The following is a 19,998-nucleotide window of genomic DNA, read 5'->3' on the forward strand; positions in this document are numbered from 1 at the left end:
AACAGAAGGAATCTTGAAACAGACATTAGCATGGCATACATGAGCATTATTCAATTCATACTTTATTTTCATCTGAGAACCATTAGCAGAAACTAATCTTTCAGTAGATTTTTCAAAGTATTTTGAAGGAATCAGTCCTTCTTGGATACAGTTCATATCCGCACCTGAATCTATCATAGCAATAACAGTGAAATGATAATCAAGGGAAACAACAATTTTAACTTTTGTAAACCATTTTGGAGGAATTATTTTATTAACAAGAGCAAGTTGAGAATTAATGAAAGCATCAGGAATACCTTTACCAGAAAGAAGAGCTTGTTGACAGGATTCATCTCCATCTTTATGCTCATGTCCTTGGTTAAGATTATTGTTATCACTTTTAATATCTTTAGAATTATGTTTTAGTTCGCTTATCTCTTTTTTAACAATATTAATTTCATGTTGTAAATCATTAACAGTTAGTTCTTTGGATTTCTTTTTATTAAATTTTTCCTCTTTACCTTTGGTGAGAACATTGGTTTTAATAACATTGCAGCAAGAACCTCTACCACCAATTTTAAGAACAGAGGAATTATTATTACACATATTGATACCAAGTTTTTTAGTAGTACTGAAAATATCACCATATGTTAAATTATCATAATCAATAGAATCATTTTTATCCATTAATTCTTGTTTTACCTTATGAGCAAAGATAGGAGGCAGACCGTCAATAGACTTTTCCTTCCAATAAGGCTTATGACAATCTTTCCGGAGCATTACTCTGGAAATAAAAACATCTTGATACCATTTGTATTCAGACATAGTTGGACAACTCAAATTATTTAAATAATCATGAGATGAAATTTTGGATGGAGTACCAACAAAGTGTTTGAGAATAGTATAGATCAAGGCATTAACACCATTAGGAATACCACGACCAATACTTTCATCAAAAATAGGCAAACCTTCATCATTTTTTTTTAATAGCATGTTTAATAGACTCTCTGGATTCTTTAGTGATATAGGAATCCCACCATTCACGCAGAGTACCAGAAAAACCAGTAACAAGCAAGTTAACAATACCAGGTTGATTAAGATCATGGCTATTTTGATAACCAACCATAGACATGTGAATCAGTTTAGTAACGATTTCCTGTTCAGACAAACCATCAATATTCCATTCATAAAGTTTATCAGCAGAAACAGAAAACTGTGTTTGAAAAGATCTCTCTTCAAACTGCATATTAGGAGGAGTAGGCTTTGAATACCAGTTTTTAGTAAAAGACATGGGTTTGGAGTTCCCAACAAATCTTTTAATTTCTGGGAAATCATCATCAAAGATTCTTTTTGCAAGAACAGAAGAAACAGTATCAGAATCTGTATTTTCTTCAGAAACAATTTCTTTTTTGGAAATAGTCCGAGCAGCTGAAGTACTTGTAGAAGTACCTTCAGTTTTAACTTTTAAATCAGAAAGCAATTTTTCAACAATTTCAAGAGTCTTGGATTGAGAAGTTTTAAACATAACTTTTTCTCTTTGACTGGGTAAATCAATCAAAGGTTTCTCAGTTTTAATAGGAACAAATTTTTCAAAAACGGAAACAGATTTTTCAACAATTTTTTCTTCAATACGGTCAAGCTATTGACCAATAATATGCAAAGATTGATTAGTAAAATTGTTTTGTTCAATAAGGCTAACAATAGGAGTTTGATCATCAGCAATTTTGAAAGGAGAGGCCTTCACTTCCTCTTTTGTCACTTCATCTTTCTTAGTAGTTATCAAAATTTAATCAAGAGGAGGATGACTAGACCTAATAATGGTTTTATCAATCTTAACAAAATTTGATTTCTTTATCACATTTAAATGTTGTTTTGAAACCTCATCTTTTGAAACATAATGGTTTTCAAGAAAATCAAAAAACAAAATATGTTTTTTCAATTGATTCATCATTTCCAACCATTTTCTTTTAACACGGTCTTTTTCAGATTGAGCAAAATTATTTTGGAAATATTTTCTCTTGGTTCTGTTTGTTGCAAGCATAAACTCATTGTACAAAGAATCCCAATCAATTTCAAAATCATCATTTAGAATAGTCAAAACTCTTAATTGATTTTGGTAAACAGGAGGATTTTCAATAGGAGAATCAAAATCAGATGGAGTAATAGTGTCTTCCTCATCTTCATTAGCAGTTTTACTAAATGGAGTGGAAGTTTCAGGTTTAATAGAATAGTAAACAGAGCTAATTTGAGATTTATCACTTGAAATACCTTTTAGCTTTAAATCAGAGGATGTTTCCAAATTCTTTTTCAAAAATTCATTGATCTCTCGATCTCTTTTTGAAATACTTTCAGATCCAGCAAAGGAATGTCTTCCTTCGTTGATTCTCAAAGGTGGATTGTTTTGAAAACTTATTTTAATAGTACCATCAAGATATTTTTGAATATGAGTAAGATCAAGCTCATCAAAAATGGGTTTAGTAGGAAGGGTTTCTTGTTCTAACAACCAATCATTAGGAAGTTTAACATCTTGCCATTGAATCATTTTTGGAACTTGGATTTTAGCATCAGGAGTTGAACATTGAATTAACATGATTTTACCCGAAGGTTCTCTAGGAATCATAGCACAAGGATTCATTTGAGTACCCATTAGTTTATAATAAATGCGATAGATCAAAGTAAAAGGCTTACTACCCTCTTCCATGTGATAACCAGATGAAGCAATATTCAATGTCAAAGCTTTAACAATATTAGGATCATCCAAAGCAAGAGTAAGATCATGATAACAGTTAAAATAAACAGGACTATCATACATAGAAGTAGTGATCATACCAAGAATGCTATCTTTAAAAATCTTAAATCTAGCATCTCTTAAACACATAAGAATAGAAGCATTAATACCCTTTCGGGTGAGTGGTTTAATAGCAACTTGAACCATACCAATATGCAAATAACTGAATTTTTTAGCAGCAAGGAAGTCATTAATATTCTTTTTAGTAAACAAACAGAATTTTTCATGAATTCTCGAAATAGAGAAAATTTGTTCAACAGTTCTAGCTTTGTAAGCAGAATGAAAAGCACTTTCAACAAAACTAGTTTTATAAATAGTTTTAGTATCAACTTTAGGAATAGTCCATTTACGAAAATCAGGGATCAACTTATTATCATCAATAGTGTGATCTTTTTCATTTACAATATCAGGAGGACAACTAGTCCTGGAGCTGATAGAGGAGTTGGATCTCCACAACTTATCCATACTATCCTAGGTTGAACACTCAGTTATCATGTTTTTCTCACAACCGTTGCATTTCGTAGCACATACCCTAACCAACCTTATACCTCTCATGCCCTACACGCCCTCTCTTGGCTCAAACGGGCCTTACAGCTAGGTTCTAGGACTTCACTTTACGACTAGGGTGGCGCCAACGACGGCAAGAAGGGGACACAACAACGAAATATCAAGCATTCGGGTAGACACGGAGAAGAGACAAAGAACATACAACCACACTACCACCGGCCAGAAAAGAGTGGCTCTAATACCATAAAGGGGGAAGGGGACGCACTGCTGAAGAGGATGAGACAGAAGCACAGTAATATTGTAGTGAAAATAATGTAAGTAACTTGAAAGTAAATAGCGTAACTTAAAAGTAAATAGCTTGAATGTAAATAACTTAAATGTAAGAACAATAATAAGACGGTAGAACTAGCCAAGCAGTATATGTCAAAATAATTCAAAGTTTATAAGAACAATAGTTCAAAACAAATGAAAGCAATTTAAAACCATCCGGTATGGCGGTAATCTGTCTAAGGTGGTTGTAGCAACAAGTAAAGTAATGAACATAGAACTGAAAATACTTCTTATTGAAAGTAGGATAAACACTTACAGTAGTAGTAGTGAATACAAGATCTCAACAGTTACAGGTTAACAGTTACAAAGCTTGAACTAGTCCTAGTTACAAGGTTTGTAGGATTACAAGGCTTGTAGTGAACAAAGGTGAACAAGGTAGTAAACAAGGTAGTAGTAGTAGAAGCAAGGTGGGTTCTCTCTCTAAGAAGGCTAGTTCTAAGGGAAGAGAAATCAGAACTCAAACTTGACTTCCAAAGCCAAACTTGACTTGAGAAGCCCCTAAAACATAAGGGACAACCCCCCTTAAATAGGCAAAATTCAGAGTGAACAGTGTCATGAACAGTAACGGATGAAAAGTAACAGTGAATAGTGACATTTGAATAGTGATAGGTAAATAGTGACTGAATAGTAAAATGGAATTTCTCTTCTTTTTTTGACCCAATCTTGTGAGGAATCCACAAGATTATGGGAATCCTCTGTAGAGATCAGTAATAGGCCTATAAGTGTAGGAACAAGGCCTCATTATTGGTGTCCTTTAGAGACAAAAGAAGCCAATAAGAAAGAAGCCAACAAAAGGAACTAATAGGCATGCACTTTGTTGCTTTCACGTGAACATTAATCTTTGGGATCTTTTTGAAGCATCATAATAGTGGAAAACCAGCTTCTAGTAGTAGTAAATATTGGAGCATTGGCCATTGTGCAGGCTAGACAAATAAGAGAATCAAAATCTTCCGCAAAATCCGGAGTATTATGTATCAGTTCCGGATTTTCCGCAACATATTTGTGAAGGACAATAAAATATTTTGGCTGTTGTGCAAGCCAGACAAATAAAGTAACACCAGTCTTGTAACAGTAGTGACCTCATCAATTAGTAGAGGGAGCATCGGAGGGATAACCATCAAAAGGATCAAAAGGACCTTGTGGAGAATCATATACATGGTAAATAGCATACTTATTACAGAATCCGCAATATAAAATTGGCTCAAACTTTGGAGTTTTCCCTGGGATGAGAAGACTTTCTAGATTAGGATGATCTTCTGTTTGTAGGTGAACAAAGGCATTAGCATAGGGTTTGGGACCAAAAACAGCAATTCTATCTGTGCTTCCTATGAAATGATAATTTTTCCATAGATTATGAGTAACTTCACGAATTTGATTATTAAAATAATTTCTCCAGCATTTTGCAAGACCAAAAGGATCTTTAAAGGATAATTGAGAATTTCCCTTAAACCATTGCCCTTGGTGAGTATAACCATTAATGAGAATGAGATGCTTTGAGGGGTTAACATTCATCCAGTTATTTCTTTCCCATTTTGGCAGAGTGCTTCAGCATCTAATAGTAACAAAAGGTCTAGTGGAAGAGTTTTCAAACCCTTTAATGGCATTCTGAATGATCTGTGGAAGTTGACTGGCCTGTTTATGGCTTGTTAACTTTATGAATCTAACAAAGCTATATTCAAACATTTGGGAAAGCTAGCTAGGATTAGGATCGTCATCATCACTATCATCTGAATCTTCATCAGTGAAATATGAACCATCATCAAAATCAATAAGGAGACCAGGAAATGGATGTTTCTTTTCATATACTCTGAGACTGCTCCCAAAGTGATCTTCCCATTCAAGATGAATAAAGACATTATCACCTTCGTCTATTTCATTAGGGTCAGGAATAGTGGCAGTAACAAGTTTTTTGAAATACTTGGACCATAGGTCAAAAGACCTAAACATAGCCTTTCTATCCAGAATACGAGATTGTAAATCTGAAGGCAAGTTGGCAACAGCACTTCTTAACATGGATTGGGTCTTAAGACTCAATCTAGCATAATCAGTGCCCATTATAGTCTCTTTATCCATCGAATGGATTTCCTCTTTGCCAAAGAGTTGACTAGTGTAGGCTTTAAGACGGCTCACAAGAGCCTCATTTTTTGAAACAAGGTTATTTTCTGGAACAAAGTCAATATTTGAAGCAAGGTCATTTTCTGGAATAAGGTTACCATAATGGCTCATATAAATCACATTTTGAGCAGTAAGGTTAACGAGGTGGATTTCAAGGGCTCTAAGGGTTTTTTGAAAAACATTACTGTGGTTTTTGGTAAAAGCAAACTGAAGGTTATCAAGAATGAATTTAATAGAATCTGGTAATTCTGAATAGGTTCCATTGTGGAATTGTAGATTTTTTGACAAAACTTCCTGTAAAGCAATTAATATATCACCATTGGAGTATGTTACCTCTGCCGGGACATCTCCTCGAAGGGATGTTGATCCACTGGGTTTTATACCAGAACATGCGCCTTTATGCATTTTAAAAGGTTGTCCCGCTGGGAACCCTTTGTTTTGAGAATAGTCCTGTGTAGGAGCTTTTTCCTTGTTTTTCTTTTCCATAATAATCCACTTACTAGTGGTGTAAATATGAATACTATTATTATCCCACTTATTAGTGGTATTTATCCACGCATCATTGTCCGATTCCTGCAAAGAATCATTGATAATGTTAGGATAATGGATAGTATTTATCATTTTGGTATTATGAAAATTACCTTTAAAATCATTAGTGCAACATTGGTAAGAATTCATCACTAGTTCTTGAACAAGTTCATTCATGGGAGAATCTTTCTTATAAGACAGATTATCAATATCAATTTCAAACTTTGAAGCAAATTTGAATTTTACTTTCTGTCCAAACGGATCAGTAGTAATTCCATCATGTTCAACAAGAAAGGGATACAAAGCATTAATAAATGGCAGACCAAGGATCACTTTATCAGTCATATTTTTGACAAGAACAGAAGGAATCTTGAAACAAATATTATCATGGCACACATGAGCATTATTCAATTCATACTTAATTTTCATTTGAGAACCATTAGCAGAAACCAATCTTTCAGTAGATTTTTCGAAATACTTTGAAGGAATTAATCCTTCTTGGATACAGTTCATATCTACACCAGAATCAATCATAGCAATAACAGTGAAATGATAATCAGGAGAAACAACAATTTTAACTTTTGTAAACCATTTAGGAGGAAGTAATTTATTAACAAAAGCAAGTTGGGGATCAGTGAAAGTATCAGGAGTACCTTTATCAGGAAGAAAAGCCTGTTGACTGGATTCATCTCCATCACTGTGCTTATTCTGTTCATTACCGGATTTATTAAGATCCTTATCAATTTTTAACATTGTCAAAAATTCATGGAATGAAAAGCACTTTCAACAAAACTAGTTTTATAAATAGTTTTAGTATCAACTTTAGGAATAGTCCATTTACGAAAATTAGGGATCAACTCATTATCATCAATAGTGTGATCTCCTTCATTTACAATATCAGGAGGACAACTAGTCTTGGAGCTGATAGAGGAGTTGGATCTCCACAACTTATCCATACTATCCTAGGTTGAACACTCAGTTATCATGTTTTTCTCACAACCGTTGCATTTCGTAACACATACCCTAACCAACCTTATACCTCTCATGCCCTAGACGCCCTCTCTTGGCTCAAACGGGCCTTACAGCTAGGACTTCACTTTACGACTAGGGTGGCGCCAACGACGGTAAGAAGGGAACACAACAACGGAATATCAAGTGTTCGGATAGACACAGACAAGAGACAAAGAACACAACCACACTACCACCGGCCAGAAAAGAGTATATATATATATATATATATAAGATAGAATTTCTACTGTAGTCTAAAGGTTGAACACTCAGTTATCATGTTTTTCTCACAACCGTTGCATTTCGTAACACATACCCTAACCAACCTTATACCTCTCATGCCCTACACGCCCTCTCTTGGCTCAAACGGGCCTTACAGCTAGGACTTCACTTTACGACTAGGGTGGCGCCAATGACGGTAAGAAGGGAACACAACAACGGAATATCAAGCGTTCGAGTAGACACGGACAAGAGACAAAGAACACAACCACACTACCACCGGCCAGAAAAGAGTATATATATATATATATATATATATAGATATATATAAGATAGAATTTCTACTCTAGTCTAATCTAAGTGTATATGTGTATGAACCTTTCTCTTGGAGACTTGAACTCTGGTCCTTTTTCTTGAAGAATGGTCATTCAATTACCAAAGCATTGTCATTTGGTGTTTTCAGTTAGGACTTTTACTATTGCGTATGTTACTGTAGATAAAAGGAAAAGAATAAACCCTGCTCAGAGAAAATCCAATTTGACTTTAATTGAATTTTCAATTTTATGCCACGTATTTTATTTTATTTTTAATTTTGTAGCAAGTGAATTATTGTGTGAAAATACCAAAAAGTCTAAATCCAATTAAATTCAATATCATATATATATACATATATACATATATATATATATACATATATACATATATATATATATATATGTATTGAGAAACCACTATATAATTTAGAAATGTATGGTTAAAAAAAAGTAAAAGCTAATACAATGTATAATTTGAATCACTTCTTAAAAAAAATGTATAATTGTGATTGTTTTTAATTGTAACCATACATATACATGAGGTTACACACTAGTTACAATAACTTTCAAAACGTTTAATAAGTAAAATAAATATATATTAATTCAAACAAGGGAATAAGGCAAGCCATCAATGAAATGCTGATTTTTCCATCTTTAAATAATATTCAAAATAATTACCATATCAAAATATTCAATGTTTCCAATAGATGTCTTATAATATGGTTTCATAAGATAATTGTTTCTCCTGTGGAAAAGAGATGAGCGTACCACTTGAGCCGAAGAGCTTGGTGGTTGGTTTTATGAAATGTATATTTGATTTTCATAATGATATTCAAATAAGAGATCAATATTCGTAAAATTCTTGTCAATAAAAGTTTGAAGATTTTTTTTCCTGCTAATCATATAAGGGTGGAATAAGATTTTGTTGATCTTAAGTTCAAATATCACCTAGTAAAACTATTGAGAAGAAATGTACCACCATGTTTTGAAGTAGAACACATGCTAAAATTGGACACTTAGGAATTAGAAATTTAGAACGCTTTGAACTATGCATTTTCCCGAAATTACTAGTTAAATTAAGAGGACTAAATACATTTAAGCCTTTAATTTTAGAAAAGTTTAGTTTTCACTAGAGTCAAAAGGCTAGAAGTATCCCATCTAAAAAAAAAAAAAAAAGGCTAGAAGTAAAGGGCTAAATTGTCACCTTGTAGGAAGGGCGGCCTTGTTTAAATTTTGTACTATATATTTGCCGCCCTAATCTCTCTATGACCATGCGCTTAAATGCTAGGAGGGGGAGGGTATGCCTTTTTTTTCAAAGTAAGGGATGTGGGAAAGGTCATTCAATTACCAGAGCACTTCCATTCAGTTTTTTAAATTGGAGCTTTTACTATTATATATGTTACTGTAGATAAAAGGAAAAAGAAAAAACCCTACATACATCTTTCTTTTGCAAAATATCATACATTTGTTACAGTGGGATTGTACAATAAAAAGAATTATAGCCAGGGATGGAGTAAGGCGGAGGCAATTGCACTTTGCACCCATTGACTCTAAAATTTTCTTAGCTGTTGTACTTAAGATTGCCTAATTATGAAACTAACTAACTTGCCAAATATATATATATATATATATATTTATAAATAATAAATTTTAAAGTAATTTATTTTCTCTATCTTATAAAAAGTTATTGAACACCCTTATTTGAAAATCTCAAGATTTTGGTTCAACAAAAACAGAGTAATGCTATATTCATAACACTTTTACAACAAATCATAAATGATAAGCTATTACTGGTTTTCAATTGAGCCCACCACTATCATTACTTTTACAACTATTAATAACAACTTATCGCCTAGGATTTGTTGCGAAAGTGTTATTAATGTAACATTTCTCACAAAAATAATTTTGGCTCCCTAACATAATCATTAATCCTTTAAATAACGTAAATAACAACAATAAAAAGTAGTTAAGATTACCTAATTGCCTAATTATGAAACTAACTAACTTGCCAAAAATATATATATTTATAAATAATAAATTTTAAACTAATTTATTTTCTCTATCTTATAAAAAGTTATTGAACACCCTTATTTGAAAATCTCAAGATTTTGGTTCAACAAAAATAGAGTAATGTTATATTCATAACACTTTTACAACAATTTTATAACAAATCATAAATGATAAGCTATTGCTGGTTTTCAATTAAGCTCACCACTATCATTACTTTTACCACTATTAATAACAACTTATCGCTTAGGATTTGTAACGAAAGTGTTATTAATGTAACATTTCTCACAAAAATAATTTTGGCTCCCTAACATAATTATTAATCCTTTAAATAACGTAAATAACAACAATAAAAAGTAGCCTAAACAAAAAAAAAAAAAAAAAAAAGCCCAAACAATAATAAAATTAGGCCAAAAGAAAAAAAAATGAATAAAATATTCAACAAAAAATCCATTAAAAAAATTACCAGTTGAGATATTCTTGCCACGAGTTCACCTCAATGCCATCGATAGCTCTGCTCTCCTTGGCTTTACAGTCGCAGTAGTTATGCTAGCATAACATCTCATAGAATGTATCATCTCTCTCTCTCTCTCTCTCTCTCTTATCATATTGGACTCTCTCCCACTTTATTATTCTCATCTTAACACTATCAATTAGTACTTTATTTCTCACCAGTCTCAATTTGCTTTTTCATTTTTTTTAGTAGAAGAAAATTATAAAACTTTGTATATTCACGTGTTTTTATTTTTTGTGATGACAATATATTAAAATTCTCTTTTTATTAAATTTTGTATAATTTAATTTATTTATTTTTTAAATTCTAGAGTCACTATTGCATATTTTACACAAAATAATAATTTAAAGAACTATATTAGTTTACAATTATTTTTTTAATTTTTTTGGTCTTTAACAATTTAACATCAATTAATATTATTTAGATTAACTTTGTTTTTATATTTTTCCTTAAACTGAAATAACGGCTCCGCCACCCTATTTATAGTCACGACCACCATAACACTTCATGCACATGCAACAAATCGCTGGACAACAAGTTGAAACCCTAAATATGACACTCCAACAAAAATGCTATACCAGTTTGCAATGGTAAAAAAAAGCAGCTAGTTAGTCCAGGGGAGTAACAAGGCCACCAATAGAAAAACAATTATATTCGAAAGGGCAGAGGACATCGTTCTCGTTATCAGGAGATAATTCTTTTTTTTTTTTTTTTTTTTTTTTTTTTCTTTTTGAAATTATTTTATGTAAAAATTAATTTCCTTAGTCTTAGATAATTTAAGGATTTTTAATTCAAATTAGGGAATAAAATCAAATGATTTTTAACTTGGATAGTTTTAGAAATGTCTTTCTTCGTAGAAATAGGAGTTATGAATTACGAAGCCTTGAAATTGGCCCCCATGTCTTCTCTCATTTGTTATACTAGTTTGTAACTTCATATATATATATATATATATATAGATATACTTAAAAAATATATATTAAAATGCATAGTATAATTCTTACATATATAATTTAAATACTAATAATAGTCATTCTTATATATATACTTTTTAACTCTTTAGAAAATCTTGTAAGAATATTATTAGGTAGTGTGGGGGCCGGTTAGTTACTAAAGTTATTAAAGTCAAGTTAATTGGGCCTGTGGCCCATCCGAGGAGGCAAACCTGCCCAAGGAGGCCCATACCAGATTGAAAGGGTAACCAAACGAAGGGAAGAGGGAATATCACAAAAGGTGAGTTCAGTATTTGTCCGAGGACAAAACCCTTCTCGGTAATATGAGTCCGAGGACAATCAGGACGCCATCTGGTTACAGACATACCTCGGAGCTACGTCACCACTCAAGATGGGATAAGGGAGCCAAAGGTGGGAGAGAGAGAAGGCAAACAAATATCTATGGTAACAGCTGCCTCCGCATTAATTGCCTCCTAACCAGCTCTCCGGTCGCATTAATGTGGAGGTGATACCTGAACAGTGGTGAAGCAGCCTTACAGCTACTAGAAGGAGGTTTCAGAAGGTGTTAGATGGGACAGAAAGAGATCCTCTGAACCCAACCTACACGTGTATGGTAAAGATGGAATAAAGAGGGCGGTATATAACATGAGAGAAAAGCATGCAGAAAGGAGGCGAAACATAGAGAGGAATAGAGAGAAAACTGAAAAAGAAAACTTAGAAAGAACAGAGTTGTATTGGTTTCAAAGAAAAACCGATTGTTATAGCGGCTCTGATCCATCTATAAACAGGAGGTTGAATCTTTTTGCTTCTAGAAAGGTTAATCTAGTTCTTGAACACCCACGCTCTACAAATTATATTGTTTGGACCCCTAACGTGCTAACCTAATATCATTTTGGGATTGTTACGAATAGAGTCCTTACAATTGGTGCCGTCTGTGGGGAGAGTTTGTATTAACTTCAAAGACTTTCGGTGTAACGTTTATGATAGAGGAAGCAGGTCCACATCATTATGCGGCGGGACCACATCAGGAGGATGCCAACCCGCACCAGGCAGAGTCAAGGGGCTTTTAGCACGGTGATCCTCATAGGAGTCCCGAACGGAGAGAAGGCCATGAGGGGAGTGTACGCACAACTCATACCACTAAAAGTCACTATCGTGGGAAGAGTCACGTCTCCCACGCAAAGCGTGTCGGGAATCTGCAACGTGAGATTGCCGATTTGAAAAGAGTTGCGTCATGCCCGATGGGAGCGCTCCCCACCTTGCTTCGAATCATTATCCGAGGAGTCGGATGGAGCTAGTTATAGGCGGAGATTGAGAACTTCGCCAAGCGAGACTTTTTCCTATGAGGAGGAGCACGACCATCGACGTAGGCACAGAAGTCCACCTAGCAGGGGCTTGGGTAACAGTGCCATGAACAAAGCCTTGAGCCAAATTTCCAAATCACCCTTTATGAAGAATATAGACGATGTAGTTCTTCCTTGGCGATTCCATCAGCCTACGTTCTCCCTATATGATGGCCGGTCGGACCCGGTAGAACATGTAAGCTATTTTAGCCAGAAAATGGCTATCTACTCTAGGGACGAGGCTTTGATGTGCAAGGTCTTTCCATCGAGTTTGGGTCCGGTGGCGATGAGATGGTTCAACGGCTTAGAGGCCAATTCTATTGAATCTTTCAAAAAACTGACTCGGGCTTTTGGTGCTCGCTTCATTAGCTGCAACAGGGTTCCTCGGCCTTTGGGATCTTTGCTGACTATGTCTATGCGAGAGGGTGAGACTATCAAGACTTATTCGGATAGGTACTGGGAAATGTTTAATGAAATAGAGGGAAAGAACGATGATGTGGCCATAACCACTTTCAAAGCTGGCCTCCCAGCCGATCACGATTTAAGCAAATCCCTGACGGGTAAACCTATTATTAATGTACGCCAGTTGATGGACAGGATAGATAAGTACAGAAGGGTAGAAGAGGATCAACTTCAGGGCAAGGGGAAAGCCAAGGTAATCCCTCAGGAGAGGAGGGATTTCAGGTCGGACCGTTATAACAGTAACCGACCCCAGAAGGACTTTGTTGGGCAGTCGGGTTCTGCGGACGCCTAGGTGGTTAATGCAATATTTCGAGAGCCAGTGTAACAGATTTTGGAGAAAATAAAGAATGAGCCCTTTTTCAAATGGCCAAACAAGATGGCGGGAGAGCCTAGAAGACGCAACCCGAACTTATATTGCCACTATCACCAGGATCATGGGCACACGACGGAAAATTGTAGGAATTTATGGGACCACTTGGAACAGTTATCTTTTCAGAGGTGCGTGGGGATGCTTCTTCGAGACTTCCTCTGGGTACGATTAACATTATCTTTGCAGCCCCGGGGAGGACTGGATCTTGCCCTTCCAGGGTACTGTCGGTGTTCCGACCCTTGGCTGAGGAGCACTCCCAAGTATCGAAGAGAGCCAGGATGGATGTCCCCTTGATTCTGGGCTTTTCGGATGAGGACATGGTCGGAGCCATACAGCCCCATAATGATGCTTTGGTGGTCACGTTGAGAATTGGCGGGTACAATGTCAAAAAGGTGATGGTAGATCAGGGTAGCGCTGTGGATATAATGTATCCAGACTTGTATAAGAGGCTAGGTTTGAAGCCAGAGGATTTAACAACCTACAACTCCCCTCTAGTAAGTTTTGAGGGAAGGATGGTCGCTCCCAAAGGATTGATCAGGCTGCCTGTACAAGCAGGTACGGATGTGGTGGAAGTGGACTTTATTGTAGTAGACGTTTTCTCTCCATACACGGCTATTATGGGCAGACCTTGGCTTCATACCCTTAAAGCGGTCTCGTCTACTTTGCATCAGAAAGTGAAGTACCCATCCGGAGGCCAAGTGTTGGAAATAGTAGGGAGTCAGGCAGCTGCTCGGCAATGCCTAGTAGCGGCTATACAGCATAGGCCATTAGCAGAAACCTCGGCTACGACCAACAATGAACTATAGCAATTAAAGCCCCCTGCATTACGCTTGGATGTACCAGCCGATGAGGTAGAGTGTGAAGATTTGGAGAGGGTAATTGCTGTTGGTGATCTGGAAAAATTCTTCCAGGTTGGGGCTAAGTTGCCTTTGCAAGAGAAGGAGAGGTTGTTGGAATTCCTCCAAGCAAATGTAGATGTGTTTGCATGGAATCCGTATGAAGCCCTAGGGGTGGACCCGAATTTCATTTGTCATCAACTCAATGTGAATCCCCCCGTTATTCCCAGGAGACAGCCTCCTTGGCGACCATCAAAGGAGCACGCCGAGGTGGTTAGGAGTGAAGTGGCAAGCTCAAACAGGCTGGGGCTATCAAGGAAGTTTTTTATCCTCAATGGTTGGCCAATACGGTGGTGGTAAAAAAAAAGACTGGAAAGTGGCGGGTGTGCGTGGACTTCACGGACCTTAATAAGGCTTGCCCCAAGGATCCATTTCCCATGCCGAAGATAGACCAGTTGGTGGATGCAACCGTGGGTCATCCTAGGATGAGTTTCTTGGATGCCTTCCAAGGATATCACCAAATACCGCTGGCCGTGGACGATCAGGAAAAGACTGCTTTTGTCACCCCAATTGGGAACTACCATTACAAGGTGATGCCCTTCGGTTTGAAAAACGCCGGATCTACCTACCAACGTATGATGACGAAAATGTTTGAACCACAACTTGGTAGAAGTATTGAAGTTTATATCGATGACATGGTTGTGAAAAGTAAAGTGGTGTCCGAGCATGTGGAAGATCTCACGAGTATCTTTGGGATACTGAGAAAACATAAGTTACGCTTGAATGCTTCAAAGTGCTCCTTTGGTGTGGGTTCCGGGAAGTTCTTAGGGTACATGGTGACCCATAGAGGAATTGAAGTGAACCCAGATCAGATTAAGTCCATTAACGATTTGCAAGCACCTCGGAATCCAAAAGAAGTGCAGAAACTGACTGGAATGACTGCTGCTTTGAACCGGTTCATCTCTAGGTCAGCCGAGAGGTGTCGTCCTTTTTTCCGTCTATTGCATAAGTGGTAAGGATTTGAATGGACCGAGGAGTGTGCGGTGGCATTCCAACAGTTGAAAGAATACCTGTCCAGGCTGCCTATCACGTCTAGTCCTGAGGTGGATGAGGTATTGTTTGCTTATCTAGCGGTTGCCCCTCATGCAATTAGTTTCATCTTGATATGAGAGGACGATGGCGTCCAAAGGCCAGTTTACTATGTAAGCAAATCCCTCCATGAGGCCGAGGTAAGATACTTGTCATTAGAAAAAGCCATCTTGGCGGTGGTCCATGCAACACGCAAACTTCCGCATTACTTTCAGGCCCATATCGTGGTTATCTTGACCCAACTACCTCTCAAGTCCATACTCAAAAGTGCGGACTACACCGGAAGAATTGCTAAGTGGGGCACGATTCTAGGTGCCTTCGATATCAAGTACATGCCTCGCACCTCTGTGAAAGGTCAAGTCCTTGCCGATCTGGTGGCCGAGTTCGCCGAATGCCCATAAGAAGTTAATGTGAAGCAAGACCACATGGATGAAAAATCGGTTGGCCTAATATCCACACAAGGTGGGTCCCCTTGGAGGGTGTACGTGGATGGGGCAGCAAACCAACGGGGAGCAGGATTGGGATTAGTATTGATATCCCCCGAGGAGGTCATCATCGAGAAGCCGTTAAGGTTAGGGTTCTTGGCTACTAACAATGAAGCGGAATACGAAGCTTTGTTGATGGGAATGAGTATGGTCCAAAAAATGGGCGGAAAGGTAGTGGAAGTATTCTCGGACTCGAGGTTGATAGTCGGCCAGGTGAGAGGAGAGCTGGTAGCCTAGGATCCAAGAATGCAAGAGTATCTGAGCCAGATTAGGCGTGTGTAGATGAAGTTTGAGTCTTTCGACTTATTGCATATTCCCCAAGGGGAAAATACTTACGCCGACTCCCTGGCAACCCTTGCCACCTCCTCGGTAAGGAATTTTCCTTGGTTGATCATCGTTGAAGACTTGTATACCCCTACGTCACCTGAAAAGGATGTTTGCCAAGTCTATTAAACCAATATGGCGCCGAGCTAGATGGATCCCATATTGAAATTCCTTGAAAGTGACATATTGCCCAAAGAGAAAGTAGAAGCTGAGAAAATACGGAGGAAAGCTCCTCGGTATTGGTTATTTGAGGATAAAAAGTTATACAAAAGTTCCTTCTCTGGGCCATACCTGCTCTGTGTGCCTCCTGAGACTACAGAATCAATCCTAGAAGAATTGCATGAGGGTATTTGTGGAAGCCATACAGGGGGAAGGTCTCTATCATGCCGAGCCATCACACAAGGATATTGGTGGCCAAATATTCAGAAGGAAGCGCAGGAGTACGTTAGGAAATGTGATCAGTGCCAAAGATACGCTCCAAATATCCATCAACCAGGAGGAGTTCTTAACCCTCTCTCCAGCCCTTGGCCTTTTGCTCAATGGGGGCTGGACATTGTCGGCCCTTTTCCTAAAGCCCTAGGAAACAAGAAGTATTTGCTGGTCGACACAGACTACTTTACTAAATGGGTCGAAGTTGAGCCCTTGGCGAATATCAGAGACGTAGATGTTAAGAAGTTTATTTGGAGGAATATTGTCACGCGATTTGGAACTCCACGCACTTTTGTCTCGGATAATGGACTCCAATTTGACAGCAATGCCTTTAGGCAATACTGTTCGGACTTGGGTATAAAAAACAGATATTCTACTCCGGCTTATCCTCAAGGGAATGGGCAGGCTGAAGCTGTTAACAAAGTAATAGTCAATGGGCTTAAGAAGAGGCTGGATAACATGAAAGGAAAATGGGTGGAAGAGTTGCCTCATGTTCTTTGGACGTATCGAACAACACCCCGGTGTTCAACGGGGGAAACTCCTTTTTCCATGACCTATGGGGCCGAGGCTGTCATCCCCCTAGAAACGGGATTCCCAATGTTAAGGACCAGTTCATTTTCTTCGGACAATAACGATGCGATGTTGGAGAAAAGTTTGGACTTGATCAAAGAGCGAAGGGAGAGCGCGATGGTTCAATAAGCTTACTACCAGCATAAACTCAAGCAAGGCTATGATAGTAATGTGAAGCTGAGGCCGTTGGCCGTAGGAAATCTAGTGCTGAGAAAAGTTCTAGGAGCCACCAAGAATCCAAATTGGGGAAAATTGGGGCCTAATTGGGAAGGGCTATATCATATTACTTTTGTAGCCGGAATAGGAGCCTATTATCTAGAAGACCTAGATGAAAAAGCTGTACTTCACCCTTGGAATGTAAATAATCTCAAGAGGTATTATTATTAACAAAAGTAGTTTAATTTGAATTTTTCTCTTAATTTACATTAACCATACATCCTGCGTTCCTACACTCTATGATATGTATTGAAATGTTAAACAGAAACTAAGTTATGTCAGGTCCTCGGATCACAAACTTAGTGGAAATTAACGTCCTATGAGATGTGTTGAAATGTTAAACAGAAACTAAGTTATGTCAGGTCCTCAGATCACAAACTTAGTGGAAATTAACGTCCTGTGATATGTATTGAAATGTTAAACAGAAACTAAATTATGTCAGGTCCTCGGATCACAAACTTAGTAGAAATTAACGTCCTGTGATATGTATTGAAATGTTAAACAAAAACTAAGTTATATCAGGTCCTCGGATCACAATCTTAGTGGAAATTAACGTCCTCTGATGTGTATTGAAATGTTAAACAGAAACTAAGTTATGTCAGGTCCTCGGATCACAAACTTAGTGGAAATTAACGTCCTATGATGTGTATTGAAATGTTAAACAGAAACTAAGTTATGTCAGGTCCTCGGATCACAAACTTAGTGGAAATTAACGTCCTATGATATGCATTGAAATGTTACACGGAAGCTAAGTTGTGTCAAGTCCTCAAACCACAAACTTAGTTTAGATTAATGCCCTATAACATCTATTGAAGTATTAAAGAGGAATCTATGAATGTCATTTAATGTACAATCGAAGTACTGAAGGCGTAATTTCATTCAGTTTTTGAACTTTTTATAAAAAGCTTCAATTGATTGGAAAGATTACGTGTATATCTAAAACGTTTCCCTAAGATTCCGTAGTATTAATGCTTATCATCTATTTTCAATTGCCAATCGACGATGTTTATAAGTAGAATTGCCCCATGCAAACAAAAGATAGTTGAAATGAACCCATCCAAATTACAGTAACACAGTGAACAAGTACAAAAATAACATAAAGTAGCAAGAGCGGTAAGAAAATGAGCACAAGAGTCCTTACTAAATTTCTAATTAGACTACAAAACAATTCCTACTTTTTCAATTTTAATTGGATCTTTGGGGCCTAGTTGGCAGATTTGTCTGCCTCTAAAGTGGTGATTCCCTCTTTATCCTTAGTCACGCCCCCAGTTAGCAAGACTGTGGAGGCCAAGCCTTGTTGAAAACTTTGGGAGGCCGTCTCTGCCTCCGAAGCAGTGGCAGTCTTGTTCGAGGAAGCTCCTGGAGGGGCAATCCCCCCTTTAATTGATTCTAGCTGGCCAGGGAGAGGAAAACTGTGAGGCAAAACCTCCTCGTTGGGGTTAATGACTGAAGGAGGAGCATCAGCCCGATGGGGTATAAAAGCTGAGGGGCGGATCGCCTCAGGAAAGAATATGTTCTCTGGCTTACGTAACTCAGATGAATCCTCCACCCCAGCACGGTTAAGGGCCTCATCCCAAGTTTTTGCACAGTAGATACGGCACACCACTGGAACCTCAGCTTTCAAAGCCTCCTCAGTCTCAGCTATGCCAACCTTATAGCCTCTCTGCTCAGCTTCATTCATTGCCCGTTCGGCCTCGATTTTTGCTTTTTCGGCTACCTCCCTGGACTTTTTAGCTAGCTTCCTTAGCTTTTAGGTTTCCTCCGAGTGCTTCTTAAGAACTAGGACTTGTTCTTGAGCCTTCTTCAGTTCGGTATTCGCCTCACGCAAGTGGTTCCCCTAGTCCTCGGCCTGCTTTTGATAGCCTTCTAGTGCCGACTCGGCGCTCTTGCGAGCTTGCTCTTCAGCATGTAACTTTTTCTTTACATCGGCCAAGTCCTGTTCAAATTTGGACAAGGTCTGTACAGCCGTTGTCCGTCTCCTCCTTTCATCATCTAGCTGATCGAAGCAGATATTGAGCATCTCATCCAGCTTGAAAGTATTTTGGATAATCTGTAGAAAAGAGGTTAACACTATAGTCAGTAAAAGGTACATATTGGTGAGTGATGATCATAAAAGGAAGGAGAAAAAAGTCAGCTTCTTACCATGCCCAAGTATCTTTTATTGTCGAGGATGAGTTCATTCTTCCTCATATCCTTTATTTCGGCCATATCTTTTGGGAGCAATAAGGTTTCCTCTATGGCCGAGGCTACGTGGCACCCTATGCCACCGTTGAAGTCCCTTATAGATGCATCATCTCGCAGGGGCTCCCCACCATGCATAGGTGCTGGCAACCATGCTTGTGGCTCAGAAAGTTGGGAATCAGATCTCTCTTGGCCCCGCATAGCTTGGTGCCTGGTTTTTTGCTGCTTTGCAGCTCGTTGGGCACCTTCCTCGCGAGTAGGACGAGACTGGCCAACGTCTGCCACCTCCTTGCCTTTTTGCTCCCTGCGCCTTTTTAATTCGGCAGCATCAGGACGGGCTGGCTGAGGAGGTTGACGAGAAGGCTGGCAAGGAGTAGGAGGAGGAGACCTAGCGGGAAGAGATGGAGCTTGGGATTGTGTTGATTTTGCCG

At 37.9% G+C, this 19,998-nt stretch overlaps 2 protein-coding genes across 3 annotated transcripts in view; one reads left to right on the plus strand and one right to left on the minus strand.

Annotated features, from left to right (window-relative positions):
* The window catches only part of LOC126725567 (palmitoyl-acyl carrier protein thioesterase, chloroplastic-like), a 52,079-nt gene that overhangs the window by 25,042 nt on the left and 7,039 nt on the right, over positions 1-19,998 (minus strand). The window lies entirely within an intron of this gene.
* Positions 12,823-13,359, plus strand: LOC126728005 (uncharacterized). Its single transcript, XM_050433891.1, has one exon. The coding sequence runs from the start codon at positions 12,823-12,825 to the stop codon at positions 13,357-13,359; it is 537 nt and encodes a 178-aa protein (XP_050289848.1).

The sequence above is a fragment of the Quercus robur genome, chromosome 5 (assembly GCF_932294415.1).
Source record: "Quercus robur chromosome 5, dhQueRobu3.1, whole genome shotgun sequence".
NCBI lineage: Eukaryota > Viridiplantae > Streptophyta > Magnoliopsida > Fagales > Fagaceae > Quercus > Quercus robur.

Excerpts from the sequence above, each read along its gene's own strand:
- LOC126728005 (XM_050433891.1), top strand. The coding sequence starts at position 12,823 with ATGGCTATCTACTCTAGGGACGAGGCTTTGATGTGCAAGGTCTTTCCA.